The following is a 20,514-nucleotide window of genomic DNA, read 5'->3' as shown; positions in this document are numbered from 1 at the left end:
GATGTCTTTTTTTATTCAACTTTTACAAATGCTTAACCGACTTCCTTGGCTAAGATTAGAGGTATTTGGCATATCTGATTGGCTCCAATGTCTTGCTATTAAGTACTATCAATAATGTTTCTTTTTACTATGTGGAAAAAATTCTTCTGTTTTATAGTAAGACTTTTAACAGTTGATTGGCAGAGCAACAAGGCTGCCAAATTAGTGCTTTAAAGTGGACCATTTGGACCAAGAAAGAGTGTTTGGATAAGGAAGACATGTGTTTAATAAAACCCTCATGGTAGAAGTCCACTCCACAGAGAAATTTAATTTAAAAATGTCTATATTAGGAAGAAAGAAGAGATCTGCAGTGAATCCAGAGTCTTAACATATTTTCTTGAGAAAATAGCTAATACTAAATAAGTCTGAATTGAGTCTTCCTGAAATATTGATTTTTCTTCTTTATTTTTGCTACTCTCCCAAGAAATACTTAAGTAAAGTCAATATAATGAAATTTCAGTGTTGTGTCAATAATTGGCATCAGTTAAATTAATTTATATTCATTTGTCCCAACACATTGAAAATAAAATATTAATATGTGGCATTTTTAACTAGCTTGCCCTATAAAAATCATCACTCTGTGAACCTACTACTTTTTTATTTTTAAGCACTATGACTGGAATAGAATTAATGTATGTCTTTGGTTCTGTTTAGTCACCTCTGTTTAGTCACCGCCAATACAAAGAAAAGTAATACAAGATTTAAGAATACTAACTATCATGAAAAGTTCTGGCTCACTTTAAAAAAATTTCAAAATACTGCCTTTCATGCAGCTAATCCTGGTTTGATATCAGGTACCACTAGGAGTCATCCCTGAGCACAGAGTCAAGAATTAGCGCTGAGAAATGCCCATTGTAATCCACAAATGGTATAGTGATATTTCTAATGTTATATTTTTTATCAACAAGCTAAAAACTCAATTGACATTAATTTACCTACTTCCTTTTATCAGATAAAACATTTTCTGTTACAAAGAAAAACTTTTAGGAGTGGGAGCAGTGATGCAGAGGTAGGGTGTTTGCCTTGCACACGGCTGACCTAGGACGGACTGCGGTTCAATCCCCCTGCATCCCACATGGTCCCCGAGCCAGGGGCGATTTTTGAGCACAGAGCCAGGAGTAACCCCTGAGCATCACTTGGCGTGGCTCAGAAACAAAAGAAGACGAGGAGGAGAGGGAGGACGAGGAGGAGGGGGGAGGAGGAGGAGGAAGTGGGAGGAGGTGGTGGAGGAGGGGGGGAGGAGGAGAACAAGAAGAACTTTTAGCTCGGATATTTTAATATGTAAAGTATAGAATAAACCTTTATATGAAATGGATATAACAGTAAATTTATTTCATCCATGAAGTATTTCAAAGGCTCATCTAACATACTTAAAATCTGTTTTTATTTTTTTTCCTTTGAGATACATAGTTTTGTGTGTGTGTTTGGTTTTAGTTGTTGGTTGTTTGGTTTTTTTGTTTGTTTGTTTTGCTTGTTTTTGGTTTGGGGGCTATACCTGGAGGCACTCAGGGGTTATTCCTGGCTCTGCACTCAGGAATTGTTCCTGTCTGGGTCCAGGGACCATCTGGAACCCTGGGGATTGAACTGGGTCTGCCTTATAGAAGGCAGACTCCCTACACGGTGTGCTACTTGCTTTGCCCCCCCCCAACACACACACACATTTTCTTTTTTTGAGATACATAGTATTAATGAACAGGTCAGGGTGCTACTTCAGGGATTAGACAGTTGATCCTATTTTGACCCCCGCCCTACACATGTTCCCAAGCACAACCAGGGATCACTTCTACAAAGCCAGAAATACCCTCTGAGCACCACTCAGTATGACCCAAAATAAAAACAAAAACAAACAAATAAAAAAAACCAGCATCTAATCAACAGTTACCTGCTGACTGTAGAAGCTAAGGGGCTTAGTTTAGAGAGTTACCACTCTGTGGTAGAGCCGATTGTAACACTTTATCTCCAACAAAGAAGTAAGGAAAAGTTAGTGTCTGAGTTCTAGAAATATAACACTTCAAGTTCTGTAGCTTGAAAAAAAGACTAGACTAGAAAAAAGACACCCTCTTCATTTGTGTGTGTGTGTGTGTGTGTGTGTGTGTGTGTGTGTGTGTGTGTGTGTGTGATGGGCCACACCTGATGGTGCTCAGGGGTTACTCTTGACTCTGCTTTCAGAAATAGCTCCTGGCAAGCTCCAGGGACTATATGGGATGTCAGAAATCGAACCCACGTGTGTTCTGGGTCGACCACGTGTAAGGCAAACACCCTATCACTGTGCTATCTCTTTGGCTCCTTCATTTTTTTTTAAAAAGTGTTCATTTTTCAGTTTGTTCTTATTCCAGTGTTTAAAGCAATTATGCCTTCAACTTATTCCTAGAAAGTGATCAAAACAAACGATATTTATTGCCTAAAATAATTAATTTCCAAAAGCATTTAACTTAGCATATGAATCTCTATGGAAGTTTCTAGTAGCACACCAATCAGTATTTCTATTTTTTATTCATATAGATTGGACTCTATTTTAATATTATTATTTTCTTCTGTAGGCTGATGCAGTTTCATTTGAAGAAATAAAGAAGTATATTAATCAAGAGGTCATAAGGATTTTTGAAGGTTAGATTTATTTCATAAAAATTTATTAATTTCTCCCTATCTCCTATTCACTATGGGAATTTTATAAATAATATTCTAAAAATATGTTCATACAACACCAATTTCAAATGGTAACCTATCTGATAATGAGGTGCTCAATTTGATGTAAAGGACTTTCTTTTGCTATGTTAAAGTTTTCTCTCTATATCTTTCTCTATCACTGGTCTATTACACAGTACAGATAACATACTTTTCTTCATCTGACAGACCTTAGAATATTTTTCAGTCTTAAGGCAGAATAATAGTACAGTGGGTACACCCTTTGCCTTGCATGTGACCACCTTGGATTCAATCTTCAGTACCCCCATTAGTCCCCTGAACACCACAAGTAGTGAATCCTGAAAGAAGAGCCATTAGTAATCCCTGAGCACTCCTGGGTGTGGCCCAAAATTAAAATAAAGAATATTGGTCTCTCACCTGTTAGAATTATAAACTAGAATTTCATTGTTCTGAAATATTCTTTTGAATGTTTAAGTAAATATCAGAAGTAAACCCATCTGGACCTGGATTTTTATCCTTGTTTTCATTTATCTCTTGTATCCTTTTGTTTTTTGTTGTTGGCCATACTCGGTAGTGCTTAGAGAGGTTACTCATAAGCCTGATCTCAGGAATCACTCCTGGTAGGTTCATTTTTTTTGCTTGTATTGTTTTGTTTTTTGGTTTTTGGTTTTTTGGTTTTTGGGTCACACCCGGCAGTGCTCAGAAGTTATTCCTGGCTCCATGCTCAGAAATCGCTCCTGGCAGGCATGGGAGACCACATGGGATACCTGGATTTGAACCAATGACCTTCTGCATAAAAGGCAAATGCCTTACCTCCATGCTATCTTTCTGGCCCCCTCCTGGTAGATTCAAAGGACCATATGAAGTGCCAGTAATTGAACTCGAGTTAACTACAAGCAAAGTAAAGTCCTGCCTACTGTCCTATTTCTCTGGCTCTCCTTGTACCATTTTTAAGTCTATTTCATTCATATTTTTATTAATTTTTATTTTTTTTCTACTTACATTAGGACTAACTTATTGTTCTTTTTCTAGGTTCTCAAGAAGTGAGGCTAGGTTATTTATTTCAGCTTTTTCTAATTTCTGGTGAAGAACTTTTCACTTTTAGCCCTTTTCGCCCTACCTCTTTATCTAATTTTTAAACAGTTAAGAATGTTAAAGAATATAACAAACACTATCAGAAAAATATGCATTAAGTGTTAGGAGGTGTGCATATTTCAAACCATTGAACAGTAAATAAAGGCATGGCCCCTGCTGGCCTACTTTGTACCCTGGTTACTGCCATCTGGACAGTGTTGCCCACTCCTATTTCATTCTGGGCTTGCTTCCAGGAAGTGCTGTCAAGTCTTCTGAGAAGGTATGTTAGGAGAATTGAACCTATATTGATTCTAGAATAGGCTCACTTTCTCAGAAGCTTTTTCTTTGTGTTCCTGCTCTTACTTTTTCTCTCAGAACTGTTTTCTATCTTCCCTAAAACTCAGAAGAACACTTTTGATTAAGGTTGGTTTAGAGTCTGTAAAGTTCCTCAGTCGTTGTCTATCTGTAAAGCTGTGTATCTTTCCTTCAAACTTGAATGTAAGTCTGGCTAGATGAAGTATTCTTGGTGAAACATTCATTTTGTTGAGTTTTGTCACCACATCCCACCACTGTCTTTGGGCCTTGAGGGTTGCTTTTGATAAATCTACTGTAAACTTTAAGGATGCACCTTTGTATATAATTTTCCTTTCCTTTCTTATATTATTGCTTTCAGTATTCTTTCAATATCTGTAGGATTTGTCATTGTGACTAGGTGTGCCATGGAGTAGTTTTTCTTTGCATCTCTTTTAGCCAGTACTCTTGTGCCATGTATTATTTGGTTGCATGTACTCTTTGGTTCTGGGAGTCTCTCTACAATAATATCCTTGACAGTTGAGTTTTCCTGAAGATTTTTCTCCTGGATCTCTGGAATTCTAATGGCTCTTGTGTTGTTTCTATTCAGTTTATCACAGACCTCTATCTATTCACATTCTTTGAGGATTTTTTCCATCATCTGATCATTTGTTTTAAGGCTCTTTTTTAATTCTCTTCTGTTGTATGGAATTGTTATGCATCCCATCTCACTGATTCTGTCTTCAGCAGCTGTTCCTCCGGTGGTGAGTCTTTCCAGTGAGGTATTGATTTTGGCTACCAAGTTTTTCAGCCCTGATATTTTGGTTTGGAGTTTTCTTATTTCTACGTTCATGTCCTCTTAATTCTTATTTGTGGTTCATTCAATTTGTTTCATGGATTCTTTGAGTTCCTTGAACATCCTCCAAATTTCCTCTCTTTTCTCAGAGAGGCTATGTAGGTGGCTGGTATTTGTTGGTTCTTCAGATCCATCATTTTCATTCTCTAAGTATGATGGTGTTCTGCAATGCTTTCCCATAGTGTGCTTTGCAGTGTGTTTTCTTCTATCTGTCGTGCTGGAATACACTGATTAGGGAATAAGTGCAGCTGTGGGGGTGCTTTTCTGCTTTTGCTTCTCTCAGCAGAAGAAGCCTCAGTTCCCTTGAAGAGGAGGGTCTTCACCTCTCAGCTTAAATTTGTCCTTTGAGAAAGTGGGCATTCACCCCTCTGTTTCTCAGGACTTCTGCCAGCCTCTACCCAAGTTGGGGTTCCTGCTGTTTTTGTGTCTCTGGTAGGCATTTCCTGTGTTCTTTTAGCCAATTTTTTCTTCATTAAAAAATGTAATGGGGCAATAGCCATCTGGGTGTAGGGTAGGACGTATCTGGGTCTAGGGTGTAGGGTAGGACGTATCCTGAATGTGGCTCATTCAGGTTCAGTATCCAGCATCCAAATATGGACCCGTGAGCACTACCAGGAGTAATTCCTGAGTTCTAAGCCATGAGTAATCCCTGAGCATTGCTGGGTATGATTCCAAAACAACAACAACAACAACAACAAATTAGTAAAATAAATACAAAAAAATTAAAAGGAAAAATAAATCACATGAGGCCTTTACTACTCTGAAGAAGACTGTGTTTTTTCTTGAGCATATACTTCTCATTCTTCTCATATTTCTCTAAGCAAATTTCTTTAAATAAAACTATTTGGGGGAGCCAGAGAAACAGTGCCACAGATAGGATGCTTACCTTGCATGCTGCCTACAGGGGTTCAATCAGAGGTATCTAATATGGACCTCCAATTAACCACAATGTGTATTAGTTATATTTGAAAAATGAGTTTTGGGGTAGCATAAGGACATACATTTTATACTAAAAGTTTTATTAAAATATCTTGGGAATTAAGTTCTACTTTTATTAATTTGTTAATCTTATTTACATTATTAAAATTTAAAAAGAATATGGAAGTTTTAAACAAACCTGCCTTTACAATTTAAATTAACTGAACTTACTGAAAAGATTGGAGAACATTAAAGTAACTTTTAGGCAGGAGATTTTAGGCCACACAGTGGTGCTTAAGACATACTCCTGAATCACTTCTGGTGGGTTTTGGGATCATGTGGGATGCTGGGAATTAAACTCAGGGCAGCTACATGCAGGACAAGTGCCTACCTTATGCACTATTGCTCCAGACTCCTGAATTAACTCTAAAAAGTTAAAGCCTATCTAATTTGGAAGCTATAGTTTTTAGGGTCTGTCATTTCTTCCATCTGTACTTGCAAATCAAGCACTAAATTTAGCAGTAAGAATATATAAGGAAAATTTGTTTGCACCAAACATATGCTTAAATATTACACTAAATAATAACTTTTTATTAGATAAAATATATTTTTGAAAAGTCGTATGCTTTGGTTTTACAAATAAAATTATTTAAACTTATATTTTTGAAAATGTAGAAGTAAAAAAATAATATATTTAATTTTTGTCATGATAAGAATATGGCCTCCTTAATTTTCTATCTTAAATGTTGTTGTGCATATTTAATATATTAAATGCAAGATAAACCAAACAAGCTTAAATATGAATTAAATGATAATATTTATAATAAACTTTAGATGAATTTACATTAATTATTTTAACAAACTTAATTCTAAGACTAGTAAAAGATGGTATATACGTTTCAAGTAAAATTTAACCAATGATTTTAGACTAATAACTAAAGATTTTATAATTCTTGGTTAATATATAATTATCAAGTAATATAATTCTTCAGTGTAATCTAGGAATAAACATTCAAAAAAGTATTTCTGAGAATTTTCTTTATATCACATTTCTAATCATAAAACGTATTATTATAAATAATCATTATAGTGTATGGGGATTATAAAAATGTGGATAAATGTTCTTACTAATGCTCATATTTTATTCTTTTTGGGCCACACACAGTTATGCTCGGAGTTTACTCCTGGCTTTACACTCAGGAATTACTCCTGGTGGTGGTCGGGGGATCAATCACATGGGATGCCAGGAATTCAACCCTGCTCAGCCTCATGCAAGACAAGCACCTTACCCTCCATGCTATTGCTCCAGCATCATGAAACTCTTAGATTCTCTCTCTCTCACTAATTCCTAACAAGAGTACTTGTATGATGTATGACATGCCTAATATAGGGTCCTAATTATAGAGTAACTTAGTTCAATTAATAATTGATTTATTTAGAGGAATTTATTTTAGAGCAAAATGCTTATTTACATGTTACTCTTTACTTTTTCTTTGAATTTTCTTATTTTCTAGATTCTATGAATTTCACACATTAATACTACAAAAGTTCTGCAATTTATAGTCTTACCAAATTCATTGTTGACTCATGGATAAGATTCATAATTAAAAGTTGTATACCAACTGTGCCATCTCTAAAGAGATTTTTATAAGCTCACCTTGAGGAGGTGCCTTTAACAGGTCTTTGTTTCTCCCCTTAATTACTTTCTTTCAGACCATATGTTAGGTTTCAAGTAGTTTGGTATAAGAACAAAAGTACCAAAACAGTGATGTTTCCTGAGAATGGTATAATGCTTGTTCATGAAGTTACTTGATTCATTGCTTGCTCAGTTATAAAGTTCGCATTAATTACATCACTTTTTCACTTTAATATTTTAGCTATTTTAAGTGTCCTGAAATGTGTGTATATAGATATAGAAGTTATTTTTTAGGTTCAGCATTCAAGTATGATCCCTTGAGTAGTTCATATAAGAAAAGTAAGAAAAAAGAAGGTCTGAGTAAAATAAATAATAATAATAAGGGTTTGAAATAAACTTCAGTTTTAAAACCAAATATTAGGTTGTGGCTAAAATACAATATATGACCATAAAGATTAAACAGTGTCATCTTAATAAATATGAAACCAGTGGTCATCTTTTTAGTAAATAAAACTGTGTTTACTATGCTATGTCCAAGAATATCAAATGAAACATATTAGATATCTATTGCTTGAAAATGAAAATATCTCAAAACTTTAATGTCCTGAAATATAAACATTTGCTACCTCACATTTTCTATGAGTCAAAGACTTGAAGAATTGCTTAATGTTTTATTGCAACTTGAGGTCTACAGTGTATTCAGGGTTATGGTGTTAGCTGAGGCTACAATCATTGACTGGGCAGAGAATTCACTTTCAAGTTTATCCCCATTACAATTGATACAAATCTCACGTGAACTTTGAACTATTTCCTTAGGACTTCTTGAGTGTCCTCACTTGCAGTACAACTGACTTCCCCCAGAATGAGTAATCTAATAGAGAGGGGAGCCAAGAATCCACGCTGTCTTTAATCCACACTTCCCTTTGACTTAGTCTTTCCTTGTTGGACTCTGTCAATTTTGCTTTTTTTCTCTATTCATTATAAACAAAAAAGATGGGCCAGAGCAATAGTAGAGTAGGCAAGATGCTTACCTTGCATACGGAAAACTCAGGCTAAATCCCTATATCTCATATGAACTCCAATCCTGCCAAGAGTGATTCCGGAATGCAGAGCCAGGGTGATACCTGAGCACCACTAGTTTTGGCCTAAAGTCTCTTCTCAAAAAAAAAAAAAAAAAATGTAAAAAGGAAGACTAGTCTATACCTAAAAATAAGGAAATAAACTTCTACTTCAAAATAACAATTCAAGAATTTATGAATATATTTTAAATCATCACACACATTTATAACTTTGTTGAAAAATGGTTTGAAACTTACTTTTAAACCACTTTTTAAGTATGATTTAAAATTTTTTCCAAATTCATTATCAGAGGTTAATTAGATCCCAGGCTATATGCTGACTGGACTTGAATTATCTCTGAAGCCCTGAAAATTCACAGACCCTCTGATAGACACAGGTCAATATTTATAGTCAAACAATTTTGGCAATATTTTAATTTGACCAAACAAAAAAATTATTTCAAATAAGACAGAGAGAAAATATAAACACCATATGATTTTGCTTATATGTTTTATATTAGAAAATAGAAAAACTATGGGACTGGAGAGATAGCATGGAGATAAAGAGTTGGCCTTGCATATAGAAGGACGGTGGTTTGAATCCCAGCATCCCATATGGTCCACTGAACCTGCCAGGAGCGATCTCTGAGCATAGAGCCAGGAATAACCCCTGAGTGTTGCAGGGTGTGACCCAAAAACAAACAAACAAACAAAAAAAGATAGATAAACTAATAAAACAAAAATAAACTCTTGGACTACAGAGCTAAGTAGTGGTTGAAGAAGAAAAGGGGTAAGAAAGCATAATTAAACCAGACACAATGGTCAATTACTATTACACAATGGTCAAAAATTACTATTTTCAATAGTGAGGTTAATGTATTATGTACAGATAATCATCTATAATAACATACGTAGGTAAAATAATATTGCAAAGTTATGTCAACAGAAAGTATGAGCCCCTGTTGTGACATCAGGCTGGGAAAATCTATGAAACTACAGCTGCCCAGTGAGGCCCGACTGTGAAAAATTGTGAGTGCTGCTTGTGTGTGTCTATCTACTGTCTTGCCACGTGAACCTCTTGGGAATGGGCCGAAAAGAGGCTCCAGCAGCACTGCTCTGCTTTGCCATGCCGCCGTGCGCTCTTTCGAAGAAAAGAACACCATCGCAACAAGAAGAAAAAAAATCACACTAAGAAATGTGCTGGATCACTGAAGCCCAGCATTTCTCTCCGGACTGTCTTTTCTGCTGCGTGCTCGGGCCTAAGATTTGATCCTGTGTGAGGCTTCATCCACGGAGGACTCCCCTCCCTTGGAGGCAGTCAAACCATCCAGAAAGGGCGGAGCAAGAGGAGTGTAGCTGCCTACATAATTTAGCCAATGAATACCACCACAACAAGTAGAAAAACCCACAATACAAGTGTGACAATGGGGAAACAACGCAGGCCAGCATCAGACATAGAGAATGAAGATGACAATTCTGATGACCAGATAATGACCAACCAGCTAATCAACCTCTCAGATAAGGAGTTTAGACAAGCAATATGGAAGATGCTCAACGAACTCAAAGAAACCGTGGATCAAATTGAACAGAACACTAATAAGAACCAAGAAACTATGAAGACAGAAATCACAAAACTCCAAACTGAAATAACATGTCAACTAACAGGCCTGAAAAAGTCAGTAAACGAAGTGAATGACAAAATGGATAATCTCTGGGACAGGGTATCAGAAGCTGAGAATAGACTTGGTGCTGTGGAAGATGAGATAATTCCATACAGCGGGAGAGATTGGGAAAAAAACTTAAAGCAAATGAACAGTGGAAAAATTAGTCAAAGAATGAGAACAGATGAAAATAGAAGTCTATGATAAGCTCAACAGAAACAACTTAAGAATCATTGGAGTCCCAGAGACCCAGGAAGAAAATTTCCAGGAAGAATTAATGGTCAAGAATATCATTAAAGAGAAAATTCCAGAGCTAAAGAATATATGTGATCAAATCCTGCATGCTCGAAGAGTACTAACCAAAAGAGACCAAAGAAAAAATACCCCAAGACACATCCTATTCACAATGATGAATCCCACAGATAGAGACAGAATTCTGAAAACAGCAAGATCAAAAAGGGAAATTACATTCAAGGGAGCATCACTGAGATTTGCAGCAGACCTGTCACCAGAAACACTCAAGGCCAGAAAGCAGTGGTGGGATATTATGACAAGATTGAATGAAATGAATGCTTCACCTAGAATACTGTACCCAGCAAAATTCACTTTCCGGTTTGATGGAAGAATACATGGTTTCACAGACAAAAAACAGCTCAAAAACTTTACAGACTCAAAACCAGTCTTAAGAGAAAAACTGAAAGACCTAATTTAAGACAAGACTAACCAAAAGACACACCAAATTTTGATATAAAGATGGCATTAAATCCCAGGACAATTCTTTCTCTCAACCTCAATGGACTAAATGCACCATTTAAGAGACACAGAGTAGCTAAATGGATCAAAAAACTCAATCTAACCTTCTGCTCTCTACAAGAAATGCACCTGAATAGTCAGAACAAACATAGACTCAAAATAAAAGGCTGGAGAAAAATTATCCAAGCAAACAACACCCATAAAAAAGCTGGAGTGGCCATACTAATATCAGATAATGCAAACTTTATACTTAGGAAGGTTGTAAGGGACAAAGATGGACATTTTATATTAATCAAGAGGTATGTAGAGCAGGAAGAAAAACTCTCCTAAACATATATGCACCGAATGAGGGGCCAGCAAAATATTTAATACAATTGTTGACAAATATGAAAAATAATACCAATGACAACACAATATTTGTGGGGGACTTCAACACGGCTTTGTCAACACTGGATAGGTCAACCAGACTGAAACTCAACAAGAATATACTAGACATGAGGAGAGAAATGGAAGAAAGAGGCCTAGTGGATATATATATAGGGCACTCCATCCCCAGAAACCTGGATACACATTCTTCTCCAATGTACATGGGACATTCTCCAGGATAGACTACATGCTGCCACATAAAACATACCTCCATAATATCAAGAGGAGAGAAATTTTGCAGACTACCTTCACTGACCACAAGACTCTGAAATTATTTGTAAATTCCAAAGGGACACAGAAGAAAAACTTTAACACCTGGAAGTTAAACAGCCTCATACTGAATAACCAGTGGGTCCGAGATGAAATCAAGGAGAAAATCAAAAGGTTTCTGGAAACAAATGACAATAAAGACACAAACTATCAGAACCTATGGGATACAGCAAAAGCAGTACTGAGAGGAAAATTTATAGCTTTGCAAGCACACATCAGGAAGGAAGAAGGAGCTTACCTGAGTAGCTTAATGACACAACTAATAGAACTAGAAAGTGCTCATCAGAAGGACCCAAAAATAGGGAGAGAGAAGGAAATAACAAAGCTGAGAGCAAAAATCAATGAAGTGCAAACCCAAAAAAACAATCCAAAAGATCAACGAAAGCAGCAATTGGTTCTTTGAAAAAAATAAACAAGATTGATAGACCACTGGCAAAACTAACAAAGAAAGAGAGAGAGAAACTTGATAATTCGTATTAGGAATGAAAAAGGAGAGATCATTACTGATATGGCAGAGATTCAAAGGGTAATCAGAAACTACGTTGAGAATCTCTACGCCACTAAAAATGAGAACCTGGAAGAAATGGATAAATTCTTGGACTCTTATAATCTTCCACGGTTGAAGGAAAAGGATGTAGCATATCTAAACACCCCATCACTATTGATGAAATTAAAACGGTAATCAAATGTCAGCCCAAAAACAAAAGCCCAGGCCCATATGGATTCACTAATGAATTCTTTCAAACTTTCCAAGAGGAAATACTACCAATTCTGGCAAGACTCTTTCATAAAATTGAACAAAGGGAAACACTTCCAAATAGCTTTTATGAAGCCAACATCACCATGATACCTAAACCAGACAGATATGCTACAAAAAAGAAAATTACAGACCAATATCGCTGATGAATGCAGATACAAAGATCCTCAACAAAATCTTGGCAAATAGGATTCAATGCCTCATTATGAAGATTAGCCACTACGATCAAATAGGTTTCATCCCAGGAATGCAAGGATGGTTTAACATCCGTAAATCTATCAACATAATACACAACATCAACAACAAGAAAAATAAAAATCACATGATCATATCAATAGACACAGAGAAAGCATTTGATAAGGTCCAACACCTATTCCTGATCAAAACTATCAGCAAGATGGGAATGGAAGGAACCTTTCTCAATATAGTTAAGGCCATCTACCACAAGCCAGTGGCAAATATTATCCTTAATGGAGAAAAACTAAAAGCCTTCCCTCTCAATTCTGGCACAAGACAAGGCTGTCCTCTCTCACCACTCCTATTCAACATAGTACTGCAAGTACTCACTATAGCGATTAGGCAAGAAAAAGTTATCAAGGGAATCCAGATAGGAAAGGAAGAAGTCAAGCTCTCACTGTTTGCAAATGACATGATACTCTACCTAGAAAACCCTAAAGACTCTACCAAAAAGCTTCTAGAAACAATAGACTCATATAGCAAGGTGGCAGCCTATAAAATTTACACACGAAAATCAATGGCCTTTCTATACACCAATAGTAATAAGGAAAAAATGGACATTAAGAAAACAACCCCATTCACAATAGTGACACACAAACTCAAATATCTTGGAATCAACTTGACTAAAAATGTGAAGGACCTATACAAAGAAAACTATTAAACTCTGCTACAAGAAATAAGAGAGGATACACGGAAATGGAAACACATACCCTGCTCATGGATTGGCAGGATTAACATCATCAAAATGGCAATACTCCCCAAGGCAATGTACAGATTTAATGAGATCCCTCTACAGATACCCATGACATTCTTCAAAGAAGTGGATCAGGCACTTTTGAACTTTGTTTGGAACAATAAACACCCTATAATAGCTAAAGCAATCATTGGGAAAAGAATATGGGAGTAATTACTTTCCCCAACTTTAAACTTTACTACAAAGCAATAGTTATCAAAACAGCATGGTATTTGAATAAGGACAGGCCCTCAGATCAGTGGAATAGGTTTGAATACTCAGAAAATGTTCCTCAGACATACAATCACCTAATTTTTGATAAAGGAGCAATAAATCCTAAATGGAGCAAAGAAAGCCTCTTCAACAAGTGCTCTTGGCACAACTGGCTAGCCACTTGCAAAAAATTGAACTTAGACCCCCAGCTAACATCATGTACGAAAGTTAAATCCAAATGGATGAAAGACCTCGATATCAGACCCGAAACCATAAGATATATAGAACAACACATAGGCAAAACACTCCAGGACATTGAGATTAAAGGTATCTTCAAAGAGCAAACTGCACTCTCCAAATAAGTGAAAGCAGAGATTAATAGATGGGAATATATTAAGCTGAGAAGCTTCTGCACCTCTAAGTAAATAGCGCCCAGGATAAAAGAGCCCCCCACTGAGTTGGAGAAACTATTCACCCAATACCCATCAGATAAGGTGCTAATCTCCAAAACATACAAGGCACTGACAGAACTTTACAAGAAAAATATATCTAATCCCATCAAAAATATGGGAGAAGAAATGGACAGACACTTTGACAAAGAAGAAATACAAATGGCAAAAAGACACATGAAAAAATTCTCCACATCACTAATCATCAGGGAGATGCAGATCAAAACAACCATGAGGTACCACCTCACACCACAGAGAATGGCACACATCACAAAGAAGGAGAATAAACAGTATTGGTGGGGATGTGGAGAGAAAGGAACTCTTATCCACTGCTGGTGGGAATGCCGTCTAGTTCAACCTTTATGGAAAGCGATTCGAGATTCCTCCAAAAACTGGAAATCGAGCTCCCATACGATCCAGCTATACCACTCTTAGGACTATACCCTAGGAACAGAAAAATACAATACAAAAACCCCTTCCTTACACCTATGTTTATTGCATCACTATTCACCATAGCAAGACTCTGGAAACAACCAAGATGCCCTTCAACAGACGAATGGCTAAAGAAACAGTGGTACATATACACAATGGAATATTATGCAGCTGTCAGGAGAGATGAACTCATGAAATTTTCCTATACATGGATGTACACGGAATCTATTATGCTGAGTGAAATAAGTCAGAGAGAGAGAGAGAAAGAGAGAGAAAGAGAGAGATACGCAGAATGGTCTCACACATCTATGGGTTTTAAGAAAAATAAAAGACATTCTTGCAATAATAATTTTCAGACACAAAAGAGAAAAGAGCTGTAAGTTACAGCTCACCTCAGGAAGCTCACCACAAAGAGTGATGAGTTTAGTTAGAGAAATAACTACACTTTGATCTATCCTAATAATGAGAATGTATGAGGGAAATGAAAGCCTGTCTAGAGTACAGGCAGGGGTCGGGTGTGGAGGAGGGAGATTTGGGACATTGGTGATGGGAATGTTGCACTGGTGATGGGTGGTGTTCTATACATAACTGAAACCCAAACACAATCATGTATGTAATCAGGTTTAAATAAAAGATATAAAAATAGTCCTGAAATATTATTCATATATATGTTTTTCATATTATAGGTTGGCTTTGGTGGAAAAATTTGAGGGAATATAGTAATATATAATAGAAATATGAATTTATACAACTCACCTCATGAAGCTCACCACAAACAGGGATGAATTTAGTTAGAGAAATAACTACGTTTTGAACTATCCTAATAATGAGAATGTACGAGGGAAATAGAAAGCTTGTCTATGTTGGGTGGGGAGAAGGGAGATTTGGGACATTGATGATGGGAATGTTGCACTGGTGATGGGTGGTGTTCTTTACATTACTGAAACCCAAACACAATCAAGTATGTAATAAAGTTGTTTAAAAAATAAAATAAACAAAGAAATATGAAAAAAGTATGAATTAAAAATCTGTCAACTATACAACTAAAGTAGATGTGGTTAAATTCAAAATCAATTTGGTGTTTTAATAAAATTATATTCATAATGGAAAATATTATTTTTCTTTTAAAAATCAAGAGAGAATGGCTGCATTCTTGTCTCAGCTTAAGCTACCAGCAGCAATGTTGTCCGCACAAGCTCATGGAATGCCTGGGCCACCAGGAAAAGATGGACTTCCTGGACCACCAGGTGATCCAGGACCTCAAGGTAAGCCTTTAGGTACAAAATTTGTTTACATTTTTATAATTTGCAGAGTTTAGAACATTTTAAACATAGATATGCTCCTATACTTATATATAAAGAATGTTATTTATGTTTATAAAATAACTGTGTGTATATAATTATTTGATATAGACTATCTTAATATTTAAAACTGTAGAAGAATTTTTGTAGGGAAGAGTTTGGGCGAGAGCCATCAGAGCTTAGGAACTCCACCTGAAAATATTTATAAGTCCATGAAATTTATATGGGGCCTCTGCATTCAAAGACTGCACTCAACAAGTCAAGCTCTCTTATTGAAACTAATTTGGGGAGTGTCTTGGGGACACACCTGTATGTGCTCAGGGATTACTACTGGCTTTATATTCAGGGTTCACTTAGGTTTATGCTGAGGGGAATTAAAACCAGGAATTGAACGTAGAACAGTCACATGCAAGACCAGCACCCTGCCCTCTGTACTATCTATCTGATCTCTGAAGACAACTTTTAACTTTACCTATTTCACATTTAAATTAGGATATAGTCTTCTACTCATCAAGATGTATTCTGATAAGGTCAATAATTTTGGGGGCCATTCCCTGCTTCCCCAACACCATTTGGGAGCCACCCTCCAAAAGAGATGTACCGTGTCTTAAACCATGTGAAGGAAAAGTATGGATAATACTGGTGGAAAAACCTTGAGCAGATGCAGCAGCATTTAGTTCAAGCATTGTTAAAATTAGTGACAGGTTATAAAGAAAAGAACGGTGAAAACCTGAGAGTTCAGCACCCAAGACTAGTGGTATTGAGAGCTACATGCTACTGAAGCTCTCAAGGAGTCATGCATTGCTGATATTGAACTTGTATCCTCAAGCAAGGTACTCACCCCATACCTTTAAGCTACATCTTCAGTCCTAATGTATGTAAATTATACAACAGTGTCAAGAAGATACTGAGGAAATATATAGCCTCTTTTTAAAATTTATTTAAAGATAATGCATCACTTAGTTGATATACACCATAATACATTTGTTTTCAGAGAAGTAAAAGCAAAGTTATTGAAAAAATTGAAAGAAAACATAAAAGGGAAGAGAAGTTAAAAAGGAAAAGAAAAATACAGTAGTGAGCACATTTGTGAAAATTATTGTATTTCCAATGAGGTCATTAATACAATAGCAGAAAGTTTAATAAACTCTTGTTAGTTGTTTATTCTGTTAAAATGGTGTGTTCTTCATGACGACATTAAACAAATACAGTTGTCCAGAGATTCAAGGCACTATTACTGATAGTATGACTTTTAGGGGCATATGCTCAGCTGCCAGGCCACCTGGAGAAAGGAAGATACAGGTGGAGGTTGCCTGAACTCTTTCCAGAAGCCCTAATGATATCAGCCCAAAAACCCAGCATAGCTGAAGTTTGGTCAGATTGGTGTCCTTGAAGGGAATTTTAGAGGGTCAGTGATGAAGCAGAGCTATCAGGGAAATGGCGATTCTGGGTGATGGAGGCAAAAGGCATGGCTTCAGTAGGTCAGAAGTGTAACCCACCCTCTCTTCTCGAGGTGACCAGTGGAGGCTGTGTAGCCATGATCTTTCACAGCTCATTTTATATTTCGTTCAAAAGACTGATTCTATGGAGCTGCCCCAGTTCAAACATGGCGACTGCATTTGTGGGTGTGATTATAGCTGCCAAGATTTCCTCAAAGAAGGAAATATAGGGGAGTGTGTCCAGACTCGCTCCAAAAAGCTCTGGTGATATCAGCCCCACCAAACTGGCGTGCCTATATTTCCATCAGATTGGTGTCCCTAAAGGGAATCACACTCCTGCAAATGTGCAGGCAAACCTTAGTCGTGGTGCTTTTACACACCTATCCTAGAGTTTGCACATCTACTGCAGTGCCAGTGATTCCAATTAGCAGAGTCCTGGCCACAGAACGGCATCTCCACAAACAATAACTGTGTGGTGGTTGCATTGGTAATGTTATTTGAATAATAATATATGATCAAGTCCAAATTGAGTGAAAACAGAAACTTAAAGCTGATATCTAATTACCAGCAGTATAGAGAAATAATTTTCTTTGCATATTTCTAATGCAGAGCACAGCTATATTACAACCTTCTATATTCTTCTGTGTATTATCTCTTCTATTTATTATACTCTTGTATTTATTATCTTTATTTGTGTCTATATTATCCTTCAAGTCACCTCTATTCGTAAGGACTAGAAGCAATCTTTTTGTTGCTGTTTAAGTTGAAAAAAATGAAAATTAAAACACTTTACAATGAAATTCTTATAACAGCAAGACTTTTAATTCTAATCCTTACACAAAAGTCAATATTTAAAAACCAGATAAAAGTATTTTGTGTTATTGTAAGTGTAGGAATAAGAGCTCCCAGTGGCACAAATTATTCTGTATTCTTGTAGCTTGAGCAACAAAGAGCATAGTCAAGAATGACTTTACCTTATACCTTATACCCTATTCCTACTTCATTTTTATTAAAGTGTTAAAGTATTTTACATTAAAGAAATGATGTTGGAAAAATTACTCAATATTTCTTCTTTCTTTCAAGCTTTGTTGAAGGTCGTTGTCCTTTATGGTTACAAACTGTCAAGTAAAAACATAGGGTTTTAACTTTAAAAGACATAAATAGTGGTATACTCAGCAATGGATGTAACAACCAGATTAGACATCTGATTCCTGAATTTCACATACCATATTTTTCGCTCTATAAGACATACTTGACCATAAGACACACATAGTCCCGTGCTCTCAGGCATTCAGCTTCAGGCTCCATTTGCTCCATACAATGCACATTTTCCACCTCCCATCTTTTGTGGAAATAAAAGTGTATTTGATGGTATAAAAAATATAGTATATTCTCTCTCTGTCATTTGTTGAAATCCTAGTTTTTGTTTCTTTTATTTCCTTAAATGCTCACACTTGGCACTAAATTTATTGTCATATTATTGAGGGCATGTACCATGCAAATTATTTTATATTTCTTATGTAGAGACTGTGCATAGCCACTAGAGAAAACTATCAAAGAGTGTTCACACATTTTGTCATGAAAGAAGACATAAATTATTTATTTATATATGCTTTTCATTATCAAGTGTTTGACTAGTGGGAATTTTTCTATTTCCTTTTTTTCTAAGATCCTCATTATCTATTGCACCTAGTCTGATAAGTTTAATGTCACTAATATAAAACATAATATATACTAGTATATATTAGTGCTAGATAAGTGCCATACATTGCCTACAAAATTCTTACTTTATAGTCTCTTTATCTCTCTCTCCCTCTCTCTCTCTCTCTCTTAGGCTACCGAGGACAGAAGGGAGAAAGAGGGGAACCTGGCATTGGGCTTCCAGGAAATCCAGGTCTTCCTGGAAGTTCAGGTAGTAGTGGTATCACCATCAGTACAAACCAGCTTCTAAAAATATGTGAAACAGGTCTTCTCCCCTATGTATCGTATATGTGTTATAGTTTAGCTTAAATTTATTCTTTTCTCTTGAAATGAGAAAAAACAGTTATATGTAATTTGGAAATTTGCATCTTAATGAAGTCTTTTATTTTTATTAGCTCCAGGTTTACCAGGCTCACCAGGTACCCCAGGGCCCCAGGGCCCCCCAGGACCAAGTGGAAGATGTAATCCAGAAGATTGCCTCTATCCTGTGACCCATGATCATCAGCAGACAGGAGGGAAGTAAACAGACTTGAAAGACTTGATTCCTGGTGATCCTCCTTGCCATTGGAGCTGTCTTAATATTTTCAAACACTCATGACATGTTGGCCACTTTTTGTTTTATGGTATAGGCCAAACATTTAAAACAATAATTTGAGTCCTAGTTCTTTAGTAATTGTGATAATACCGTTTTTAGATTTCCGCCAATTCATTTTATGTATTTTGCTCCTCTACTACTATGATTTTAATTCAGGGTCTTATATGAAATTTACTCGCTAATCTTATCACTTGTTCTTCAAGAGAAAACTATAGCTTATTATTTACTCATGATGATGTGCATTTTATAGTCTCATCAACATGTTGCTTTTGATTTCTGAGATTTAATGTTTCAGACAGACTTGACATTTTCTTGATGTTTTATCATTGATAAAATTTTCATCAACTTTTTGTACAGTACATTGCTTCTGCTGAGCGTTTTTGACTAAATTTTTATAGCAGAAGAGTTCCTATATCCACCTTACTTATGCAAAGAAATAGGCAATAAGAGTTTTGCATTATAACATATATTTTTTGAAAGAAAAAACCCAAAAGGCTATTTTATCAGATAGCCCAACACCACCATGGCCAGCTACTTAAACAGTTCTGTTAATTCTGTATAAAGAGCTTAATTCAAAGAAATCACGATGGTGTAAATATATACTGCATGAAAAGAGAATTAAATCCAATTGTATATGAATTACAAGAAAGCCTAACACTGTGGCTTCTTCACTGAGTTTCTATTTAAAAAATAGTTAAGTTCTACTAATAAGTCTTAGGTGGCAATGGCACCAAGCTGTCATTAGTGCTCTTGAAGCTTCTGTAGCCTAGCAAGCTCTTTGGGCCATGTATCCATTATCATTCTGAAACTCATCACATTTAAAACTTAAATTGCTGGCCATCAGAACAAAGCATTGGAGTTGTTGCAATGAAAATGAAACACATTCATCCTTGAAAATTAATCTGTAGTGTTAGCACATACATGTTGACAAGGTAAAGTCCAAAAGCGCCTTACCTACATTGTTGCTCAAGAAACTGGAGCAGGAATTTTTTCCTAGGACTGAATGGGGAACCCACACTCAGACCAAAG

At 36.1% G+C, this 20,514-nt stretch overlaps 1 protein-coding gene across 1 annotated transcript in view; it reads left to right on the top strand.

The window, feature by feature from the left end:
* The window catches only part of COL19A1 (collagen type XIX alpha 1 chain), a 433,347-nt gene extending 413,761 nt beyond the window's left edge, over positions 1-19,586 (top strand). The window contains exons 48-51 of the mRNA XM_049777641.1: positions 2,580-2,646; positions 15,586-15,714; positions 19,024-19,101; positions 19,286-19,586. Of these exons, the coding sequence (XP_049633598.1) occupies positions 2,580-2,646; positions 15,586-15,714; positions 19,024-19,101; positions 19,286-19,413 (402 nt within the window). The 3' untranslated portion in view covers positions 19,414-19,586. The remainder of the gene's footprint in view (positions 1-2,579; positions 2,647-15,585; positions 15,715-19,023; positions 19,102-19,285) is intronic.
* Positions 19,587-20,514: the final 928 nt, after the last annotated feature.

Source organism: Suncus etruscus, chromosome 7, assembly GCF_024139225.1.
Source record: "Suncus etruscus isolate mSunEtr1 chromosome 7, mSunEtr1.pri.cur, whole genome shotgun sequence".
In the NCBI taxonomy this organism is placed as follows: domain Eukaryota; kingdom Metazoa; phylum Chordata; class Mammalia; order Eulipotyphla; family Soricidae; genus Suncus; species Suncus etruscus.
Note: the sequence above shows the minus strand (reverse complement) of the source record. Positions and strands in the feature narration are given on the sequence as shown.